The following is a 23,228-nucleotide window of genomic DNA, read 5'->3' as shown; positions in this document are numbered from 1 at the left end:
CGAATAAGGTCACAACTGGCACGGGGAAGTGGGTTTCTGAGGCTGAGTCCCCGGAAGAGGAAGGGTCCTTGGCAGAACATGAAGAATACTGCCTTTCCTAAAGTGCTATGTCCTCCTCCCATTGACTTAGGTGCGGTGGTGGGTGTGGGTGGTGATGGGGGCTATTAAAGGCTTAATTCCTTGCTGGGCTTGACAGAGGCTCATCTCTAAGAGGACGTGAAAGCCTCAAAACTGCCCAAGCTGTCTCCTGAAGCCAGAGTCACAGTCTCTTCCCAGCCCAGCTCCTCAGGAATCTGCTTCAACAACGATGCAACATGTGGAAGCTGGGCACAGGCTGAACACACTACTATCTGCTCATCTTGTAGAGTGGAGAGCCCAGCTACAGCCTCAGGGCACTGTAGTGGCCATGTCTGGATGTTCCTCCGGCCCTAGGTTCCACAGGGCGAGATATCAGAGAGGGTTTGCGGTTGTTATACATCTCTCCACTGAAGTGTCACCTCCGAGATGCTTTCCCTTACTGCTCACTAGAATAGAGCTACCCTCTAAGTCTCTACCCTCTGTCTCACAGCACCCACCACCGGCTGATGTGTATGAGGTCCCTTAAAAAAATACCACTGTGGATGTAGCTCAGTTGGTAGAGTGCTTGCCAAGCTTGCCCAAAGCCCTGGATAAACCAGGTGTAGTACCTGGCTTATACTGTAATCCCTAAATGCAGGGGGTAGAGGCCAGAGAGAGTTCAAGGCCAGCCTGGGCTACAGACCCTATCTCAAAAACATACTAATAAATAAATATTTAGTTAGTTAGATAGATAGATAGATAGATAGATAGATAGATAGATAGATAGATGATTGATAGAAAGATGGTAGATAGATAGATAGATAGATAGATAGATAGATAGATAGACATAAAAATTGTATGATTCTGCTTGTCCAGCAGTCCTCTTTTTTATCCCATTAGGACCAGCCGTGACACACAGTAGGTATTCACTAAGCATTGCTTGAATTTAGTTAATGACTGAATCTATGTTAACATGCAACAGAAAGGAAATTGGTGTTGGATTTAATATTCCTAAATATACACATTTTCAAATCTGTTTTGCTCCATGTCTGCATGGGATGAAATTGGTTCTAGAATGTTCCACCTGACCTTGTATTCCAAAGCACAAATCTCTGATGGAGAACCAGATGCTGCAGACATAGAATACAGGAAGGAAGCCTGTCCTGTTCTGGGTGACCCTTTGGGGACTCATACAGAAGGAGTGTGCTGAGGACCTGTATACATGGCACCCCTCCATGGTAGGCACTGTCTGAGCCAGGCAGGTCATCTTCAGGATGACACAACTCTTACCTCCATTGCACTAGTATGTAAACTGAGGCAGAGAAAGGCTGAGGACCTGGCCTGAGGCTGGCAAGTGACACAGCTGGGATCTAACTACAGTCTGATGTCAGAGTCAGATGACACAATCTCACCATTCCAGGCAGATGCTCAAGAATCACAGAAAAACAGGTGTCACAAGAGACGAGTGGCTAGGGGAAGTCCATTTAGAATCCCTGCCCCACATTTTCAGCAGAGGTAGGAAGAACAGGATCTCATGTAGCCAGGCTGATCTCAACCTCACCACATGTAAGGGAGAAGCTGAGTCTAACCCTCTTGCTCCACCTTTCACATGCTGCAATTACAACAGGCAAGAGTTACCACATGTGGTTTATCACGTGTTGGGCATTGAAGCCAGGCTCCCTGTACCCAGGGCAAGCGCTCATCCAACTGAGCCTCATCCCCAGGTGACAGGATTCTGGCTAATGCTTGCAGAGACAAGAGGAAGATAAGTGAGGGCAGGCATCCCGAAGGACGTCAGCTACTGTTACAAGAGTGTCAGCCATCAGCTAGCTCTGTCACCAGATAACACAGGTGGCTTCCGAGACTCCTTTCTCCTGTCTAGACCTTTTGCTTGTCCCCCTTATGTGTCTTTCTTTATGTGTGTTCTTTCTCATTGAAGTTCTGCTAGCAAGCTGGCTCTGGAGACTCCTGGATGGAGACCTGAGATCCTTCCAGGTGCCTTCTCCTCTGCTGTCTTTCCTTCCTCTCTGCATACATCCACCCAGAGACTAAACCACGACACAGTCCTTATAGCCACTGGCTTCTTTTCTCCATCCAATCCTTCAGCTTCCTCTTCCCAAGAACCAGGTTGGCAGTTAGAACCCCAGCCAGATTCCTGGCTCCTCCCACTTAAAAAGCAGTGGCCCACCAATGATGTAACTGTCTCAGTGTTCCTTCTTCCTATGGAAAACGGACACAGCAGTAGGAATGCCATTGACCTAGATGACATAGATCAGGTAAGAGAACCCCACACAGGAGCTGGCACAGAATTGATGTGACACCTTCCCTTCTCCAAACCTGTCCCTCCCCTTGACTTCTGGGTTCCTTTGAGTTCACTGAGCCAGACTGCTAAGAGAAGAATTGCCTTCAACTGCCAAGATTCTCTAGGATGGGCCTCATGTCAGAGGCTCAAAGCCACAACACAATGTTCAAATAAAGCTTTGAGAAGAAAGCCCCTCTCTCTACATTTCACCAAGTCCAGGAATTTCAAATAATAAATGGAAAGCCATTTAGAGGATTGCTTTTGCTATTGTTGTAGTGTTAGAATAATTATATTTCCATCAACTATTAATTTACTCTGGGCTCCTAGGTTAAAAATGAACAGAATCTCATTTCTACCATTTGCTAAAATTCTATCCATTGTAATAACAGATCCTATTAAAACTCAATTAACAACAGTTACATAAAATCTAATCCTTACCAGTATCTTGTTAATAAGAATAAAATTTACTTCCAGAGAAAAGACATGGGAAAACTCAAACTGCCAGGCTCCATCTGAGGTGAGCCCTTTACCTGCAAACCAAACTGATTTCTCGAGGGTTAGCAAATAAGCATCACAAAGTCGAGAGAGCCAGGTGATAGCCCGCCCTAGCTAGAAAGATCTGGGTGGCTCACACTTGCCGAAACTAGGCACTTACCATTGCAGGGTGGCCGGCGTGGAGTGGGGCTTGGATGCTCTGTTATTTTCTTTTTCCTCATCTGTTAAAAGAAAGAAAGAAAAAAAAAGAAGCTGACTTCAGTTGGCAACGGGAGGGAAAAAAAATCAAAGGCTCCTCAGTAAATTCCAAGTTTCAAAAATGGAGGTCTCTCTCAAACGCTGATCCCTTGAAACAACGACGTCTTGGCAGTCCCAACACGCTGGCCTCATCATACATCGGTACAAAGAACACAAGCAAAACATACTTTTTTTTTTTTTTTCCAGACAAGATTGCATTGTGTAGCTCTGGTTATACTGGAACCTGGAACTTACTGTGTAGACCAGGCTAGCCTCAAACTCAGAGACTCCACCTGCTTCCTGAGGCCTGAATTAAAGGCATGCACCACCACACCTGACCCAGAAAACTGACTTTCTACAGGAGACCCTTAAGTCTGTTTTTCTTTATTTGACAGCCACAGGTGAGTCGGGCAAGCTGCCCTCTGTCACCACTCACTGCTAAGAGGCTCCTCACCACTGGTGACTTGACAGACGTTTTGGACATCTGACTCCATGATTTGAGGACTTAAGAGTGCATCATCCTCACTCCCTGCTGTGGACTAAACGTTTGTGGCTCTCCAGTGTTCATTTAGAAAATTAACCCCACCCTGAGCTGGTGTTTGGGGGGTAGGCCTTTGATTCCCTCGTGAAAGGGTCAGAGTCTTTATACAAAAACCCCAGAGAGCTGTCTTGTCCATTCTGTACTTAGCACATGCTAAGAAGGAATGTGGCTCCTTCCTGGAGCCATACCTCGGCCACTGCAGCCTTCAGAAACAGTTTGAGGTCTTTTATTAGAGCGACTAGGACACACTCGGGTGTTCACCATATTATTGATTCTTGTGACCCCCAACAGAACAGGTGGTTTAGGACTGTGACAGCTGTGTAGGAGTTTGGGACTGCAGTGTGGGAGGTGGGGCCATCCAGCCTCCTTTGTAAAGGACTGGACAATGAGGACTTTAAGGTTTTCAGTACAAGAGGAAAATCGGAAATATTTTTGTAGAATTTCCTTTTGACAGGGTTCACATTGACCTCAAATTCATGGCAACTATTCTGTTTCAGCCTTCTTGAGTGACGTAGAATTTTCATAACAAGAAAGCAAATGAATATCTCATGCACACACACACTCACTCATTCATGTGCACGCACAGAGAGAGACATACACACAATTTTTTTCAAAAATTCAAACCAGTAATAATAATCACTAACATTATAGTATGTCTACCAATGAGAATAATAAAGTTGTCTGAGGTGGGTTCTTAACATTTCTCTTCATTGGGATTCAGTTAGCGTTCCCTAATATCAAACATCAAAAAGGTTTATCCGTAAAGGCCATTCAACCGCTGGCCTACCAAAAGAGCCATCAGACTAGGTCAGACACATAGGACCCTCACTGGTAAGTCCTTCAATGTAATAGTCAGAGCAATACTTAATCTCTGCTTCCGCAGGACAAATAGCCTCCCATCCAAGTCTCAAGGAGGATTATGAAATGGGAGAGTCAACATAAGATTTCTTGGTCCACTAATTTAATCCAAGGAAAGTGCTACAGACTCAGATAGTTTCAAAAGAAAGCTATATACATGTATGAAAATAGCATGATAAATTACATTACTTCATACACTTAATACATGCTAAGAATTTGGTTTTTAAGAAATCGGTTGGCTGAAGTCATGCATGCCTGTAATATTCAAACCTAGGTAGGAGGGTTTATGGTTCAGGGTCAGTGGCAGGAGATGATTCGGAAGGTAAGAGTGGCCTGCGTTCAATCCCTGGAACCCCATGGCAGAAGAAGAGAACAGGCTCTTGAACATTGCCCTCTGACCTTCATATGCATGCCCACCTCTCAATAAATGTTAAAAAAAATAATACACAGCTAATCTGATACACAGTGAGACACTGTCTCAAAGATGTGCAAAGCCCTGGGTTTTATTCTTAGCATCTCAAACAAACAAACAAAACAACAAAAAAAAAGGGGGGAGAGAGAAAGAAGCCACATTGGTCACATCCCCAAATATACTGAACAAAAATTGGCACAGAAAACTTCAAAAATTGGCACGGAAAAGAACTAATACAAACAACAACGGAGATGGTATGAGGTGCTGATGGCAAGCAGGGGTGTCTGTCCTTTTGACATTGTGACATTATGTTGTCATCTACAAAGTCTATGCTCAAGAACTATGCACTTAAACTGCCTCTGCTTTTGTGCCAGGCCACATCTATGGTTATATACTTGGGCAGCATGCATCCTACAACAGGCTACAGGGTGGGCACAACCTGACCTACTCTTTCCTAAAATCTTAAAACTGTTTCAATAAAGTTGAATCCAGAAAATACTTTCTCTATGAAAACAGATTATCGATATAATTGTGATTAAAACATTGGGTCAAGAAAATATTTTTTTCCCACAGTTAAATGGAATCTGTGAGAAACTCTCTGGCTAGTAAAGGAATGGATCGGAGACAGCAAACTTGTGACTGACACAGAGAAGTTGAGGGCACAAGAGAGAAGGCAGGAAGTAACCGGAACTTCTGAATTCCATGCTGCGCCTCTCATTAATGGGCCCCAGATTGGCCACCTCTCTGTTTCGTAAGCCAGTCCCACTCCTCAGCTAATAAAACCTGTATCCATTGGGTGTTCTTTTTCTGGCACCCAAACCACAGTATTGATACAAACCCTAAGAGCTCTCAGGTGCAAAAATGTCAGACTACTCAACAGAGTCAACACCGTCTAGTCTCCTTTGTCACCAGAGCCCTTCTAAATGGTTCTTGTGGGCAAGCATCAGCTGTTGGAAGCCTCACCAACACTAGCCAAGACAAGAATCACACACATCTGGTTCTGTGCTGCTGTCACCCTCTGCTCATTTCCTGGTTGAACAGGCTAGCCCACATTCATCTCCTCTCCTCAAGAGCTGGATCACTGAGAAGGGTAGCGAGTATCCAAGTTACCTTTGTGTCGCCTCTTACCAGGGCCTCAGTACTTGACAGCTTTAAATCTGCTGTCTACAGTTGGGTAAAACCACCACTACCACAATAAGAAAAAGGTGTTTTTATGGCAGAGTAGAGCATGGATCTTTGGATGTCATAAGAATAGGAGGATGTGGACCATCTAGAGACTGCCGTATCCAGGGATCCATCCCATAATCAGCTTCTAAACGCTGACACCATTGCATACACTAGCAAGATTTTGCTGAAAGGACCAAAAAAAAAAAAAAAGAATAGGAGGATGGAGAGATAGCTCAGTAGTTAAGAGCACTGACTGCTCTTCCAAAGGTCCTACAACCAACTGTAACAAGATTTGATTCCGTCTTCTGGTGTCTGAAAACAGCAACAGTGTACTCACATACATTAAATAAATCTTAAAAAAAAAAATGCCACCATTAAACATGTAGTGTAATATTCAGCTTCTGTAGTTTACAAACTGGAAACAGGAAGGAACTACTTGGATTTTTGAAGAGGAAGTAGAATTGTAAATAGTGATAACTCCCAGCGCTGGTGTGTACACTGTAGGGCTCATGTTCCGCAGCTCCAACCACCAGTGTCAGTGCATCTTGCGGAGCATCTGAGCTTGGTTTCCAGCATTCCAGTAGTGGTTCACAATTCTCTATAACTCCAGTGTCAGAGCATCTAACACTACAGACACTAGCCACACACATGGTGCACAGACATGCAGGCAGGCAGACACTCATACACATAAAATAAAAATAAGTATTTTGGCTTCCTCTTCCTGTAAGCGGCTAGAGGTGACCTGTGAAGATGGTTCACTACTCTCTTGACCCAGAAAACCCCACAAAATCATGCAAATCAAGAGGTTCAAACCTTCATGTTCACTTTAAGAACACCTGGGAAACTGCTCAGGCCATCAAGGGTATGCATATCCTCAAAGACATCAAGTATCTGAAGGATGTCACTTTAAAGAAGCAATGTGTGCTGTTCCGGGGGTATAATGGTGGAGTCGGTAGGTGCACCCAGGCCAAACAGTGAGGCTGGACACAGAGTTGGTGGCCAAAAAAAGAGTGCTGAACTTTTGCTGCACGTGCTTAAAAATGCAGAGAGTAACGCTGAACTTAAGGGTTTAGACGTGGATTCTCTAGTCATTGAACACATCCAGGTGAACAAGGCACCTAAGATGCACCGACGAACCTACAGAGCTCATGGCCGGATTAACCCATACATGAGCTCCCCCTGCCACAGTGAGATGATCCTCACTGAGAAGGAACAGATCGTTCCAAAGCCAGAAGAGGAGGCTGCACAGAAGAAAAAGATATCTCAGAAGAAACTGAAGAAACAAAAACTCATGGCCCGGGAATAAATCCAGCATAAAAATAAATGCAGATAAAGTCAAAAAACATATTTTTTGAAAATAAATATTCAGTTCTAGAAGCTGAATATTACACTACATGTTTATTGGTGTCGTTCTTTTTTTAAGATTTATTTTATTTATTTTATGTATATGTATATTTTATGTGTATACATATATACATATATGTATATTTTAAAATATCAAAATAATACTAACATTCTTTGAAATAGCACTGGGGCTATCACTGTGCAGTGCTCTCTTCAGCCTACCTCATTTCATTCCTCTGGTCAGGGTCAGGAAGAAGTTGTATATACTTACAAATTAAGAAACAAAGTTTTGTGGAGACTACACAACTCCCCAAGTCCAAATGGTTGGTAAAAGTGGGCTGGGGCTTGGTACTGGGCCATAGGGTGACTGACTATATTTAGGCAAGAACTGTTCCATCCAAAGCCAGTATGGGTCTTTGATCTCATGGCCAGCCAGCTGCCTTCTGCCTCCTGGGCTCCTCCCACCCTCTGGGCCATTTGTGTCTCTATGCCCAGCTCTGAATGCCTGGCCTCCCTCCCTTAACGGGGGTCACTCCCAGGCCTGACCCCCAATCCTAATTCTCCTGGAGGACTGGTTGCTTCTACCAAATGTTAATTGAGTGCCTGCTACCTATGCGGGGTGCAAAGGCTGAGAAAAAGCAGACGCAGCTTGTACTCTCTTGAGCTCCAACTACCAGCTAAAAAAGGAAGACTGAGTTTGCTTCAACAGAGTCTCACTGGGTATACAAACCACACTAGAGGACAGGCCCCATCCCCAGCAGCAGAGTCTCGCTGGGTATACAAACCACACTAAAGGACGGGCCCCATCCCCAGCAGCAGAACCTCAATGCAAAATAAACTCAATGGTATTTTTGGAGGATTTTTGTTTTGTTTTTATTTTGTTTTATTTTTTTTTGTTTCTCCCTTAAAAACCTTTTGCAAATATATTATGGTTTCCGACTTTCGCTTTTATGGTTTTTTCTGAGTGTGCCGATGTGTCTCAATGTCTCTGTGTCTCTCTTGTGTTTTTTCTTTGACTCTTTTTTTTTTCCTCTTCACTTGTTTTTTCCTATCCCGGTTTGTTTATATTCCATCTTATTGTTATCTTTTAGATGTCTGTATTCTAATGGGGGAGGGAGGCTTGGTGGGTAGGGAAGTGGGGGAGGATCTGGGAAGAGTTGGGGGACAGGAAATTGTAATCAGAACATACCATATTTTAAAAAATCTATTTTCGCCGGGCACTGGGGGTGCACGCCTTTAATCCCAGCACTTGGGAGGCAGAGGCAGACAGATTTCTGAGTTCGAGGCCAGCCTGGTCTACAGTCTGTGTACACACGACATGAACATTACAGTGTACATGCTACTGAGGTGTTCCCTGAGCCTCTAAAAGCTGCAGCTTCTCCAAGAGGGTCACCACCCAGGTCACTGTCCTGCATAGGGACTCAGTGGTCCCATAGCCGCCTGTCTTCTCCCTAGCAGAGCCCTCACTTCAGGTGGTCCATGACTGTCTCAAGAGTATTCCAGCTTCTGTAACGAAATGCCATCTAGGTAGCTTCTGAACAACAAGGTGTCTGTTTGCACACTTCTGGACATTGAGACATTCAAGATGAGCAAGGCGCAAAAAGATTCCACATCTGGTGAGGGATCTCTTCCTGGTTCACAGGAGCTGTTTAGCATATGCAGTGCTCCCCAACCCCCACTCCATGGCAGGATGGGCGACAAGCTCTCCACAGCCTCTTTTATAATGGCACACATTCATTCTTGAAGACCTCACCCTCACCCTCGTGCTCTAACCCCCCTTCCTAGAGCTCCACCTCTAAATACCACCACTTTGGGTTTCAAGTGTCAACGTTCAAATTCTGGATGACGTAAGCCTTCAGTGGACAGCTGCCTTGCTGTCCAGACCCTGCTCGGGGTGTCTCTGGTGCCAACGTACAGCAGAGGCCCAGAAACTATTTGAGGAATAAAGAGGTGATTGGGATAATACCAAATTAAAGGGTGAGCCCTTCCTTCTGGCTTCAGAAAGCACACGGAATACCAGCATATGAAGGGACATACATGGAAGACTTGTAACATGCCAAGAGTATGCAAGTCCTTCATGAAGCCTGTTTAGTTTTCACAGCTGCTCTAACAAGCAGGTGAGTTCACACACACACACACACACACACACACACACACACACACACACACACACACACACAGAGAGAGAGAGAGAGAGAGAGAGAGAGAGAGAGAGAGAGAGCATCTATGGTGTTTAGGGTTCATCAATGTGAGAGTTGATGTTATTAGCTAATAACCATGTGTTATTAGCATTTTCTCCTCTTACAGAGGAGAGACGAGAGGCTCAGTGAAGTAAGCCATTTGTCTAAGGTCATGTGGATGCTGGGGAAGTGAAAGCAATGAGCACATCTTACCCTTGTCAAAACCTCCCACACTCCAGCATCCATGAGCCTGGCTTTCTTTCCAGCTTGCAGTAATGGACTGGAGGCTTAAAGAACATAGTTTCTGCCTGGTTGTTTTTCCCCCTAGTGGTTTAGTTCCAGTGCTGATTTAATTTGCCATATCTAGGTATCTGTTCTAGGCTATTTCCTGCCTGGAGACCAATTGGTGAAGTTTAATGTGGTGGGAGAAAGTCTCTAAATTAATTACCTCTTCAAATCAAAAGAGGAAAGGTTCAAGTTCATGCGGGTCTTGGGTTTCACTTCCAAGTTCTAATTCTATTTCCTTCCATTGTGCTGGCCTGCCCACACCTGGCCGGCCTCACCTGTTGGGAACAGGCAGTTGGCCAGTGTTTCATTCCCCCTAAGTCACCTCCTTCTCCATCCACTGAAGGGCCCCAGCTGGTGAGCAGGGTGTGTGGTAGCAGGGCTCTTGGCAGTGGCACCAACCCTTGACAGCAAATCCATCTCCCTGTGGGAACAGGGCTCAGTCCCAGACACAACAGTGATGTTGGCGGTATTGTTCTGCTTCCTCTATAGCCTCTGTTTAGGGAGGAACCCATCTAACTCAGATGTGGAACCCGAAAGCTGTACAAGAAAAATTTCATATATTTCACCACAAAAAAAAAAATTCAAAACTTTCTGTGTGAGGGAATAGAAAACATGCAGTGATTTTAAAGACAGTGGCTCACTTGGAAAAACCACAATCACGATGTGCATAGTGGGCTCATTGGCCCTCCACACATAAGCAAGCTCCACAAAACCAGGAGGAGAAAGACCCTGAGCCCGGAAGGAGAACTGCCTAAGCATGTTGGTAGGCGTAAGAAGTTAGTCACTGTGGTCCATCTTCACATCTGTGAATGGCAGATGAGCAGGACACATTGATTCCCTCTCTTTCAGAGCTGGATGTGGGCATCTGTTTGCCTGGGCATTTTTTACCTTTTCTAAAGGCTGAAAAGTTGCCAACAATTTGCTAAATGACTAAGCCCGGAATCAGAAAAGGGGAGGAGGTCTGTAGACCAGGGAGAGGGCTATTCTAGAAAAGGGAAATTCCTCAGCCTGAAGACCTCAGTCAGTGTAACCCAAGGAGGGGGCAGGATGCATTTAGCATTATAAACACTACTAGTCTGAGCCAACAAGGACTAAGACAGGCACAGATCTGATGACAACCTATAGATCAGAGAAACGCTGCTCCCCATGAAGAAAAGCCCTATGTGTGGGCGCTTACCTCTATGCCACTGAAAAGAGAAGGCCAAGAAGATAACTTTAACAGCAGCAGGAAAACACCACACTCCATTCAGAGAAATGAGGGCTCCTCTGTAGATTCACACCCAAGAGACATTTTTTTTAATATTTAGAAGATAATTGAAATACTAACTTTACCATGTTGACAAGAAAGTCAAAAATCCAAATCCCACACTGACCTAGAATTTTATATCCAGCATCCTTCAGAAATACCAACCAATAAAGACACTTGAAGTGACATGCGCCACACTGCATTGTGCTACAAGCATAGAACTCAAGAAAACAATCTCTTCGCACACATGAAAAATGATCACAGAACTGGCAAAAAAATAAAGAACTGGGGGAGGAGGACAGATAAGCAAATCAGCAAAAATAAATATCAGGTCTCTTGTGGTGTCCGACATACTTAGACCAAAAGCTCACTTCAAGGGCAGGCCTGGGAGGTCAGCATGAGGTCAGTGGACTAAACTCATGCCCTCATGCTGAGCATGAGGTGAAAAGGAGCAAGCCAAAGCAGACATAGCAAGAGGATTGCAGTCCCCAAGATTTCCACAATTGTGTGTGTGTGTGTGTGTGCACATATGTGCACATGAGTGTAGTGGTCAGAGGTTGACACTGGGTGTCTTCCTCAATCACTCTCTGCTTAGTTTCTGAGTCAGGGTCTCTCACTGAGCATAGAGCTCAGCCATTTGGCTAGCTGGCTGGCAAAGGTGCTCTGGGAGCCCTTCTGTCTCTGACCCACAATACTGAACTCATAGACACCTGTGGCCACACTACTCTTGAGATAGGTACTGTCGGTCAAACTAAGGTCCCTAAGCTGTGCAGCCAAGCGCCTTAACCTCTGAGCCATCTCCCCAAACTAGGATTTCCTCTCTAAAAGAATGTCTGCTTTGAAAATGAGCTGAAGAGAGCATCAGTTTAAACAAGCATTCCATAAACCACCCTCAGGCCCACAAAAGACAACACTAAGTATGTTGCTAACACTGCTGACCAAACTAAGAGAGATCTTCAATAAAGGTGAAGATTATCAAGTGACATTTTTTTTTATAGTTTTAGAGACACACACACTCAAAACAAACAACAACAACAACAAAAAACCCTAGCCAACAACAACAACCAGCCTGTGGCAGTTTGGTGGCAGAGGGCTTGCCTGGCCCACACAAGGCATTTGGGTCGATTCCCAGCACCACACAGAACAATGGAACAACCTTCATCGTGGGGCTCGAGGAGGGGCTCATTAGCAGAGCGTGTGCCCAGCACATATGCAACCCTGGGTTCCATCCGCAGCGCCAAGCAAGCAATACCAAAAACCTTACTCCTGAATGTCGCAAAATTAGAGAAAAAAAATGAAAAGTACACTGTAACAACCCAGAAAGAAGCTGGGGTAGTTGGGGAAAAACTTCAAGGCAAAATATATGAGTGGATGTGGTAGGGGAGGAATGTTTGATGATGATGATGATTGATTGATAAGGGAATATAGCAATCCTAAATTTCTCAAGAAATTAATATTTTTAAGTTAAAAGCTAACAAAACTGAAATGATAATTGGAAGCAATTATAATCAGCTGGAGCTTTAAATACATTTGTCTCCAAACCAAGAAGACAGCAGGATCTTTAAGGATGTGGGGTGTTTGAAGAACACGGCTATCCAGCCCCACCTAACCAACAGCCAAAGCATCTTCCTCCCTGTGGCATTTGCCAAGACAAAGCCTGCTCTGGGACAGGAAGTGAGTCTCAACAATTTCAAATATTGACATTGTACAGAAGATGTTCTGCAATACGGCAGAGCTAGGTGAAATTGGGAAGTGGATGACAGCTAAGCAGTGGCAAAGGCTTGGAGAGTAAGCCGTGGGCTTGGGGATACACCACAGACAAGTGAGAGCATCACAGCAGAAGGCTTAAAGCAGGTCACTGCTTTATAACGGAAGGTAACACACACGATGTGGAACACAGGGCCAGGATGTAACTCAGAGCAGGATCATGTGCCTAGCATGCATGAAGCCCAGGTTCCACACCTAGGAGAGAGAGAGAGAGAGAGAGAGAGAGAGAGAGAGAGAGAGAGAGAGAGACCAGAAAGATACAAGAAAGGAAAAGCTATGGCATACAGCTAAACTGCTTCGAGGGAAATTTATAATATTAAATGTATATCTTAGAAAAGGCTGAATCAATTATCTACCCCAAGCTAGAGAAAGTCAACAAATTAATTTCAAAGAAGAAAGGGAATAAATAAGGAACACCAGAGTAGAAATAAATGCAAGAGATGAGGGGTAAATTAAGAGAGATCATAAAGATGACATAAGAGATGGAGGGAGAGTTGGGACATATGCCATGACTGTCAGGGTTTCTATGGCTGGGACAAAGACCATCACCAAAAACAACCTGGGGAAGAAAGGGTTAATTTCAACTTCTCTTATCTGTCCATTGCTGAGAGGCCAGGGCAGGAGCCTGAAGGTAGGGACTGAAGACAGAAAGGAGCCTTGGAAGGACACTGCGTACTGGCTTGCTCCCCATGGCTTGCTCAGCCTCCTTTCTTCCATGCCCAGATCCATCTGCCCAGCAGTTGACTCACCCACAATGGGTTGCACCCTCCCACGTCAATCAATAATTACAAAACTGTCCTACAGGCTTGCCTGCGGGCCAGTGCTCTGGAAGCATTCTCTCACCCATGGTTCCCTCTTCTCAGATAATTCTAGCTGTGTCAACTTGACATAAAACTAGCTAGTACACAGATAAATGTTGAGACACAAACCATACATTCCTAAAAATAACGATTTGTTAAAATAGGAAAATGGTGGTTACCCACTTAAAATATTTAATCAGATGTTAGACACCTTCCTTCAAAGGAAAACCCAAAGATTTCCTTCATGATGAATGCTCATAAATAGTTAAGAAGGAAGCAGCTTTCTTACAGGCTTCCCAAAGCAAGTGGAAAAGTGGAAGCGTCACACCCCTCCATGAGACTTTCACGAGTTTCACAGAGAAACCTGCTAAGGACAGTTATAAAAATCACAACCAATAAATGTCATCAACACAGACCTAGTAACAGCAACAATACTAAGCAATAATTATCAATTATTCAGAGAAAACCAATTACTGGGTGCAAGGCCCTTTCCACATGTTTATTCATTAAATTCTCAAAACTTAAAGTGCTGGTATTGCCCCTATTATTCCCACTTTAGGACTGAGTTAACTGAAACAGAGAGATGTACAGAATAGTCGTCAGTATAACCCAGGAATGCATACTCCAAAGGGTGACACTTCTGACCAAGTATATAGTTTATTCAAGGAATGCAAAAATTCTACAATCAATGTAATTCACAATGTTAACAGAAAACAAGGAGAGAGACACATGACCTTTGCAACGGATGCAGAAAATTTAACAACCGTGCATGTAAAATCTCTTAGTGTGCTAGGAAAAGAAGGGGTTTTCTCAGTCTGAAAGAAAGGATGTAAAAATCCACATACAAAGAACCCTCTTTGAAGAGACTCACTAAAAACGCTCATGGATTGGTCTGGGAGCAAGACAAGGATGCCTGGCTCACCTCTTCAACTGGGCATCACTCTAGCGGTCCCAGCTAGTGCACCACAGCACAGGAAACAAACAAACAAACAAACAAAAACAACGCAAAAAGATTGGGCTGGGAGTGGGCTGGTGAGGGCGCTTGCTTTCCGGGCTTGACAGCCTAAGTTCAGTGCACGTGGTGGATAGAGAGACGAAAGTTGTCCTCTGCACGGTGTTGGTACAGAAAGAGACACTTTGATCAATGCAATCGAATCGAAGACTCAAATAAACCCACATACCTATGAACATGTGATTTTGGTAAAGAAGCCAAAACAATGTAAGGGAAGAAAAGAAAGCATCTTCAACAAATGATGCTGGTCTAACTGGATATCTGCATGTAGAAGAATGCAGATAGATCCATATTTATCACCCTGCACAAAACTCAAGTCCAAGTGAATCAAGGACCTCAACATAAGACCAGATACACTGAATTCTCATAGAAGTGGGAAATACCCTTGAACGCATTGGCATAGGACACAACTTCCTGAACAGAACACCAATAGCTCAGGCTCTAAGATTAACAACTGATAAATGGGACCTCATGAAACTGCAAAACTTTTGTGAGGCTAAGGACACTGGCAAAACAAACAAACAAACAAACAAACAAACAAACAGTTGTCCTCTGACCTCCACATGCCCACTATGTAACACTTAAGCACACACACACACATACACACATATATATACATATATACATATATCTGTATATCCTTATACATACACACATATATACATGCATACATAAGCAAGCAAGTAAAGAAGTAAAGTAATAAATATATAAATAAATATAATATAATAAACTTTTTAAAAGGTAGAGATAATAAAAGAGAAATAAGCACTGTTGCTATCTTTGGGTGACATGATGTACATTCGATATTCATACAATGTGGTCAGTCATAGAGGTATATTAATGTAATCCATGACAAAAGAGAGGGCAAGAGCATGAAAAGTTTCAGGTTACCCAGGAGAACATAACAAGACTGTCTCAAAACCTCAAGGGCTCAGCAGTTGAGTCCCTGCCTAGCATGCACGTGACTCTGGGTTTGATCTTGAACAACCCCAGAAAGCAAATTCATAAGTCAACTAATTATCTGTACCTGATAAAACAATTACACTCTGCTGTGATAATGAGTAGTGATTACAAAAATATTAATATTAACACCAAAGAACATCAGTTACCTAGGGATAAATCCAAAGTAAGATGATATTTTAAATTAAAATGATCTAAATATAGAAATCAAATATGGCATGTATAGATTAAAAAGTCAAGAGGTTGGTTTCCCAAAAGCTTTTGTCGTTGTTATTGCTATTTTTGTTTGAGACAGGGTTTCTCTGTATAGCCCTGGCTATTCTAGAACTCACTCTGTAGACCAGGCTGGCCTGGAACTCAAGTGACCCGCCTGCCTCTGCCTCCTGAGTGCTAGAAGTAGAGTTGTATGCCACCATCCCCAGCTGGTTTTCCAAGGTATTCAGGAAGCTTATCTTTATTTTCTGTGTATGCATGCATGCCTACAAGTATGTCTATGCACCATATATTTGTCAGTGCTCAAGGAGGGCAGAAGGGGTGTCTGATTCCCTGGAGCTGGAGTTACAGGCAGCTGTAAGTGGCCTGATAGAGTTTCCGGGGACTGAGTGCAGGTCACCTGGAAGCAGCAAATGATCTTAATTGCTGAAGCATCTTAACAGTACCTCATCTCCCCAACGTTTTTAGTAGATTTCATGAATCTTAGTAGGTTCTTCTCTTCTAGATGTAAAAAATTGCCAGCTAATTCTAAAGTCCATATGGATTTCTAAGAGTGTTTCTAAAGTGTATATGGGAGAATGTAGATTACCCAAAATAATCATAAAGAAGAAAAAAAATGAGACATGGTGACAGTTGTGGGTAATCTTGGTCATGGGAAGGCAGATGTGAGAGGCTTGCATGTTGCGGCCAGCCATGCCTAAGCAGTGAGCCCCTGTCCCCAAAGAAATGACATCAAAGAGAAATGCAATGAGGTCTTTGTTAGCTGGCACTACTGTCTATGAAGGTGCTGTGGTATTGGTGCACGAGAGAAAGAGACCAACGGTGCAGAGCATAACCCAGAAGACCTGGATGCCTGCACATACGACCTTCAGTTCCCAACAGAGGAGCCTGTCAGTGGGCAATGGATGCTCTTTTCCAGAAGTGGACCAATGTTTGTTGAAAATTACTAATGAGGCTCAGCAGTGGTGGCACATGCCTGTAATCTCAGCACTTGGGAGGCAGGGGCAGGCAAATTTCTGAGTTCGAGGCTAGCCTGGTCTACAGAGTGAGTTCCAGGACAGCCAGGACTACACAGAGAAACCCTGTCTCAAAAAAACAAAAAAGAATGAAAAAAAAATAAAGAATTTTGATATCTACTTTACAGTTACAGACAAAACGTTCAGGTAGTCAGCTAATGTAAGGGTAAAGTAATAAAATTCTATATGGTTTACTACAAATCTTCATGACCTCAAGTAAGCAAATTTCCCAACTCAGAAAGCAGCAACTATTGGAGAAAGCGGTGGTAGGTTGGCCTTTGTTACACTTAAGAACTTCTGGAGGCTGTGGAGATGGCTCAGCGGGTTAAGGCCCTTGCTGACAAGCCTGATATCCTGTGCTCCATCCCCAGGACCCACATAGTGGAAGGAGAAAATTAATTCTTGTAAGTTGTCCTCAGGCCTCCACTTGTGTGCCATAGCATGCATGTCCTACCCCCAACTACTTACACCCAAAATATATGTTAAATTAAATGCTAAAGAAACATCAACAGTTAGGAAGTTTGACTCATCCAAAATTAACAGGAAGAGAATAAAAGGGGTCTGGGGAGAAGGCTCAGCAAAAAGAGCTTGCCTTGCAAGTGTGAAGGTGAGTCTGAGTCCCAGAACCCGTGTGAAAAGTCAGGCATTGGGAAGGCATGTGTAATCCCAGTGCTGGAGAGGTAGAGAAGATGCTCTTGGGGCCTTACTGCACAACCAGCCTAGCCTACTCTGGCAAGTTCTAGGCCAATGAGAGATCTTGTCTCAAAAATCAAGGTGATCAGCTCCTTCAAAGCACCAGAGATTGACTTCTGGCCTCCATGCATATATGTGGACATCCACGGACACATGTAAACACACATGCACAAAGTGTGCACATATGTGCACACACACAGAGTGAGTAGGCAAGGCCACAAATGGAGAGAAGATATGTGTGCTACTCTTATTGGTGAATCCCCTTAGATAGATTGTAGGAACAACTCACATATCATTAAAGAGAAGACAACACTATTTTTTAAAACACTCAGGTGGAAGACATGAGAGGGCTGCAGAACAGTAGCATGTGGTAAGATCCTCTCAAGGTATCAGAGAAATGCAAATCAAAGCCACAGTGATGATGTCATGCACTTGTTGTGAACAGCTAGCACTGAAAGGAATGGGTCCAACAAGGCTGGCAGGGAAGCGAACCACCGGAAGCCTTGGCCGCACCTGGGGGTCTACATCAGCTCAGCTACTTGGAAAACTTCATGGCTCTATCTACCAAGGCTATCTATGCCTTTGTCCACCTCCACACAGTAAAGGCACAAGTTTAAAGAATGTGCTAAAGGGTTGGTGGCCGATGGTCCCTGCTCAGGCTGGGAGGTCCCTGCTCAGGCTTGGAGAAAGCCGAGGTAAGACTGCATCCCTCCCAAAGGAGAAAGATTCTTCTGACCCACAGGGGTGATATAGTGAGCTACACCCCCTTTTAACACCAATGGTGAACATACAAGTCCTGAACTGTAAGGCCTGTCACAGCACAAGGAAAGGTGCAAACGTGGGAATTTACATCCTTCAATTAACATCTGGCTCCAACCTGAGGTCCAGAAGACATTTCTACTTTCCAGAAGCAAGGACATTAATGTGTTGCTCTAAAGCAGAAAACCTCCAACACAGCCACATCAACAGTGGGTACAGAAAGTGTTTTCCCCACAGGGGTCTGCATATACACACTCACAGCTCCACTCTGAGGGGAATCTGCAGGGAACCAGGCTAGAAGAGCCACGGTGGAGGGCAGATGTGTAAACAGCAAACCAGGCTTTGCTCTGGCCCAGATTTCCATGCCCACGTGACTGGAATCCACTTTCTCTCTGCAGTACGTTCCTGGTTAGAGAGTGTCTTGTTCCAGGTGATTTGCCCTAGCCTTGCCAGAGTAAAGGTTTGCTAAACAGAAATGCACCCCTCCCATTAGGATTCTAGCATGGCCAGGGATGTCATAAAGGAATGAGAGTCAAACACTTACTTTCATCATTAGACACATTCCCCAGAGATGTGTGGCTGGAATAGCGTTTATTCTCGCTTTCATTGAGACATCTTTCAATCCAGCTCTCTACAGAAGGAAAAAAAAACCAATCAATCAATCAATCAATCAGTCACCAGGCTTCTGTTTACAGGAGACAGAAACATCACAAATACATTAGATGTATATTACCATAAGCTTTCCTACACATCAGCTGAACCAGAAATGGACTGTCTGTGTAGCTTTGCTAAACATGCACCATTGCTGGTGAAAGTTTGTCAAGTAGCTTTCAGGCCACATGGCCATTTGCAGACTCACTTGAAGATTTCTTGGTCAAATTCTACTAATTCTGGAACACTCGAAGCCTAGTATTACCAACGAGGGATCATCCTTCCTTTACACACGAGATAGATACATTCCTGAGACGTGGTTTGCAAAACATAGTTTGTTCAAGTCATTGGCGATGCTTCCCAAACCCGTCACAGTAAGAGACTCTTTTCTTCAACTAAAAACAAAACCCAGGGCACTCTGGCTGAAGTGGAGAAGAGCGGGGAACCTGGAAGTCACCTCCTTTTGTCAGGTGATTCCCAAAGATGTCTCTTCCAAGTAGTGAGAGGAGAAATCAAAACTACAAGAGTTTCTATGTAGCACCTTCAAAATCTAAAGGAGTATGGTTTCCTGTCCAATTTCAAAAGTTAACTAAGAGTCTATATTTTTGTGTAGTGTAGCATAAGGCTTACTCCATTTTGTATAATACCCACTATTCATCCTATCATTCAACAACATCAGCTACATGCAACCCCTTGCCTCCTTTGGACACAACATAGTCCACTGTAAGTGATACCAGAGGGACGGGGTTGAGTGTGGGGCCAGGTTGGTCTTTCTTTGGACTCCATTTCTTCTGTAACAACAATCAGATGAAGTAAGAAGACTGCAAACTTCTGAACAGAGTCCAAAAGAATGTGCAAATGTTCCTGCCTCAAACACCCACCTACTACTCGGGATTCTCAAAGAGAGTCACTTCTGCCTGCATGACCCACTTCTAGGACTTGACAGATTCACAGTGTGTCACCATTCTGATCCCTGCTTCCAAAACCAATCTTCAGACCTTTGTGTTTGCAGACTTCTTAACAGTCAAGCTGGGCTATTGGTTTTATTATTATTATTATTATTATTATTATTATTATTATTATTATTATATGTGCCACTGGCTGCTTTTGAGCCTTGACTCCCTAAACAATTGCCCCAACAAGTTCTGTATTCTTTACACTGTGATTTTATATAATGTTGCAATTCCTGGGATTGCATATGTGGCCCTAGGCTAGGACTGACCACATTCATAGCCATGCAGTTTAAACATGGCTGCTTTCTTCACCTTCCTTTCAGTTCAGATCATCTCAAAATGTAGACATTTTGTCTTTGAAGTCACTATGTCACCTACGTTGGTGACCCTCCTGCCTTGACATGTCATGCTAGGGTTGCAGGCTCACACTGCCACACCTGGTTCTCATTGCTCTCACAATATGGGGGCCTGGGATCTCCTATCTTATTAAGCTAGGTCCTTTCTAGATTATCTCGCACCATTCCTGAAACTACCCTCAGAAGGGAGGATTTTAATCTCCGCTTTTCCTAGAAAGCAGCTGTGACCTAGAGGGAGGCTCGGCGATGGGAAGGAATCCTTCTATTTCCAAAAGCTGAGGAAAAGTCTTCAGTGAGTACCTTAGGTTATGTACGGGCTGGATAAAGCAGCCAGGCAGGTAAGCATGTTTCCCCAAGTAGGAACCAAGTGAGAGCAAACAGCCTGGAGAAGTGCTGGATCTGTTCGAAGTGATGTCCCAACGAACTGTTCTTTTAAAAAGCTGCTTCCAAAATTATAAACAAGTAGGGGGAAGAGATCCAAGAAAAGGAACAAAGGCCAGCTTGTTGAGAGGATATGGAAATCGGGTACTTCTGAGCAATCCCAGGGACCACAAAGCTCAAAGACACAGTGGGGAAGGCAGAGGCTTGTAACATTTCAAAGCTGGGATGTGCAAGGTGGGTGTCTGTCTGCTATCACATCGTAGCCCAAAGCAAATGGGTCTCCAGAACCCTTCCAGGGTTCTCCAGAATGTTGCTACTGTGATTTCCTCATCCCTTCCTGCCTTGACACGGGTCCCTGGCTGCATCCATGGCTGATCATGACGGCATCTGTCTCCATCAAACCACATCACCATGAGCACTGTCTGGAGCTGGGAAGATGGTTCAGTAAGCCAAGCGGTAGGCCCTGAGTTCAGCTAGGTGGTGTATGCTTATAATGTTGGCACTGGTGGGGCAGAAAAGACGTATCTCTGGTGCTTGCTGACCCGCCAACCTCATCTACCATGTGTCATTTAAGACAGTGAGGCTGTCTCAAAAATGAAGTGGACAGTGCCTGAGGGGTGGCACTTGAAAATGTCCTCTTGTCTCTGCAGGAATGCATACACACATGCGCACGTGCACCCACCCGCATGAATATTCAGTCACACACACACACACACACCCTTCTTTCCAGGAGACTAGGAACAGATTCTTCCTGTCCCTTACTGGACTACACCCATGCCAGTCCCGTTAACCTTGGTAAGGCCTGGTTCAGCCATGAAAACCCTCTGCACAAAGAGGACGGGTGTTCTGGAAAACTTGGCAACATTCCAGAGAGGAGGAGCTTATTCTCTACACCCGGTGGGCCAGAATGGCACAGCTCCTGACCACCATGTCCCGAGTCAGGCCAGAATGGCACAACCTCTGACTGTCATGTCCCAAGTCATGCTCCTCCCCTGTTCCTGCCTTCTGTGGCTCAGTCCCAGCACTGGAGACAGAAAAAGCCCGGCCCAAGGACAGAGGCCAGTAAAAAGGGCCATGAGGGGAAGAGAAGCAAGATGTGACGGAGAGTATTTTTTTCTGCCTACTGTCGCACACCCATGGCTCCCTCTGACCCCAAGATACACTGTTTGTGCAGCCAGGCTGCTCTCCGCTGTCCTAGGGAACACCCAAATGAGTCCAGTCTCTGACACCAGGCGGAGATGGGAACACAATTATCATGTCTCTATTTCTCTGGTCCAAGGCCCCCAGTTGTTTCAGCGATTTTTTGGAAGAAATTTCTCCTGCTTTGTTGCTATCCAATATTCTAAACATCTTCTTGTCGGTCAATGTCCTTGTGGCCATCTGTCAAACAGAGTCAACTGGAAGGGCCCAGACAGTGGTGTGACTACTTAGAGTACCCATGCTTCCAGAAACTTTGCAGGTGAGGTTGGGATGGGGCTGTGTAGGGTTTGCCATTCTCAATCAGAATGACGTCTATACTGAATTTTAATGAGGCTCTATAACTCATCTACCTTTGTAGTGTATGCAATTCAGTAACAAAGGCTAACCCATGTTGAACACTTATGTGTTCCACAGTGTTCAAATTGGCATACGGCTCATCACAAGAACTCTATGAACTAGGAGTTGTTAAGGGGCACGTGTTAGGGCTGGAGAATCAGTTCAATAGGTGAAGTGCCTTTCCGAGAAAGCATGAGGCCCTGCGTTCAGATCCCTAACACCCACGTAAGAAGTTGGGTGTGACAGATTATCATTCCAGTGCTGGGGGGACAAAAAGGAAGAGCCCTGGGGCTCACTGGCCAGCCAATCTTGCCAAATAGGCAAACTCTAGGCTTAGGAGAGATACCATATCAACGTGGTGGCATATACCTGTAATCCCAGCACTTGGTAGTGAGGGTCAGGCAGATCTCTGAATTCAATGGCAGCCTGGTCTACAGAGTCAGTTCCAGGACAGCCAGGGTTACATAGAGAAACCCTAACTTGAAAAACCAAAAATAAAATAAAACAAAAAATTAAGGTGGAGAACCTCTGGCAAACACATCCATATTCCACCTCAAGAGAGAAGGGAAGGGGCGGTGGGGAGCAGAAATACATTTTGAGGTAAGAAAGCTAAAACTTAGAGAGAGTAGATGATTGGTCAAAGTCACCCAGCTGGTAGAGGTCAGGACCAGCACCCCAAGGTTCATAACCTCAATTCTCCAAGTGGGAGCTGAGCCTCCTTCTCCTGCCTCCCACACGGCTCCCAGACAGTGTCAGCGCTACGACCTCAAGCAAAACCTGATTTGTGTCAGAACTTTCAATAAAACTCTACCTACACATTATAATTTTTGCTAAATACTCTTGCCTGTTTCTTTGTCAGCCTTTGTCACGTGTGGCGGGCTCTTCAGTTGGCAGCTCAAACACCTCAGGAGTGGAGTTTATTTGGGTCTCTCTTTTGACTCTCCACTAGAACCAAGCATACAGCGCCCAGGCTCACCTCAATACATGCTACATTACTGCCATGA

The 23,228-nt window shown here is 44.4% G+C and overlaps 1 protein-coding gene and 1 pseudogene across 3 annotated transcripts in view; one reads left to right on the top strand and one right to left on the bottom strand.

The window, feature by feature from the left end:
* Window positions 1-23,228, bottom strand: part of Rfx4 (regulatory factor X4) — a 138,901-nt gene that overhangs the window by 102,549 nt on the left and 13,124 nt on the right. For all 3 annotated transcript variants that reach the window (XM_021174600.1, XM_021174601.2, XM_021174603.1), the window contains exons 2-3: window positions 18,892-18,978; window positions 3,015-3,075 (exon numbers count right to left, since the gene is read on the bottom strand). In XM_021174600.1, the coding sequence (XP_021030259.1) occupies window positions 3,015-3,075; window positions 18,892-18,978 (148 nt within the window). The remainder of the gene's footprint in view (window positions 1-3,014; window positions 3,076-18,891; window positions 18,979-23,228) is intronic.
* LOC110303495 lies at window positions 6,820-7,375 on the top strand (annotated as a pseudogene).

This window comes from Mus caroli, chromosome 10, assembly GCF_900094665.2.
Source record: "Mus caroli chromosome 10, CAROLI_EIJ_v1.1, whole genome shotgun sequence".
In the NCBI taxonomy this organism is placed as follows: domain Eukaryota; kingdom Metazoa; phylum Chordata; class Mammalia; order Rodentia; family Muridae; genus Mus; species Mus caroli.
Note: the sequence above shows the minus strand (reverse complement) of the source record. Positions and strands in the feature narration are given on the sequence as shown.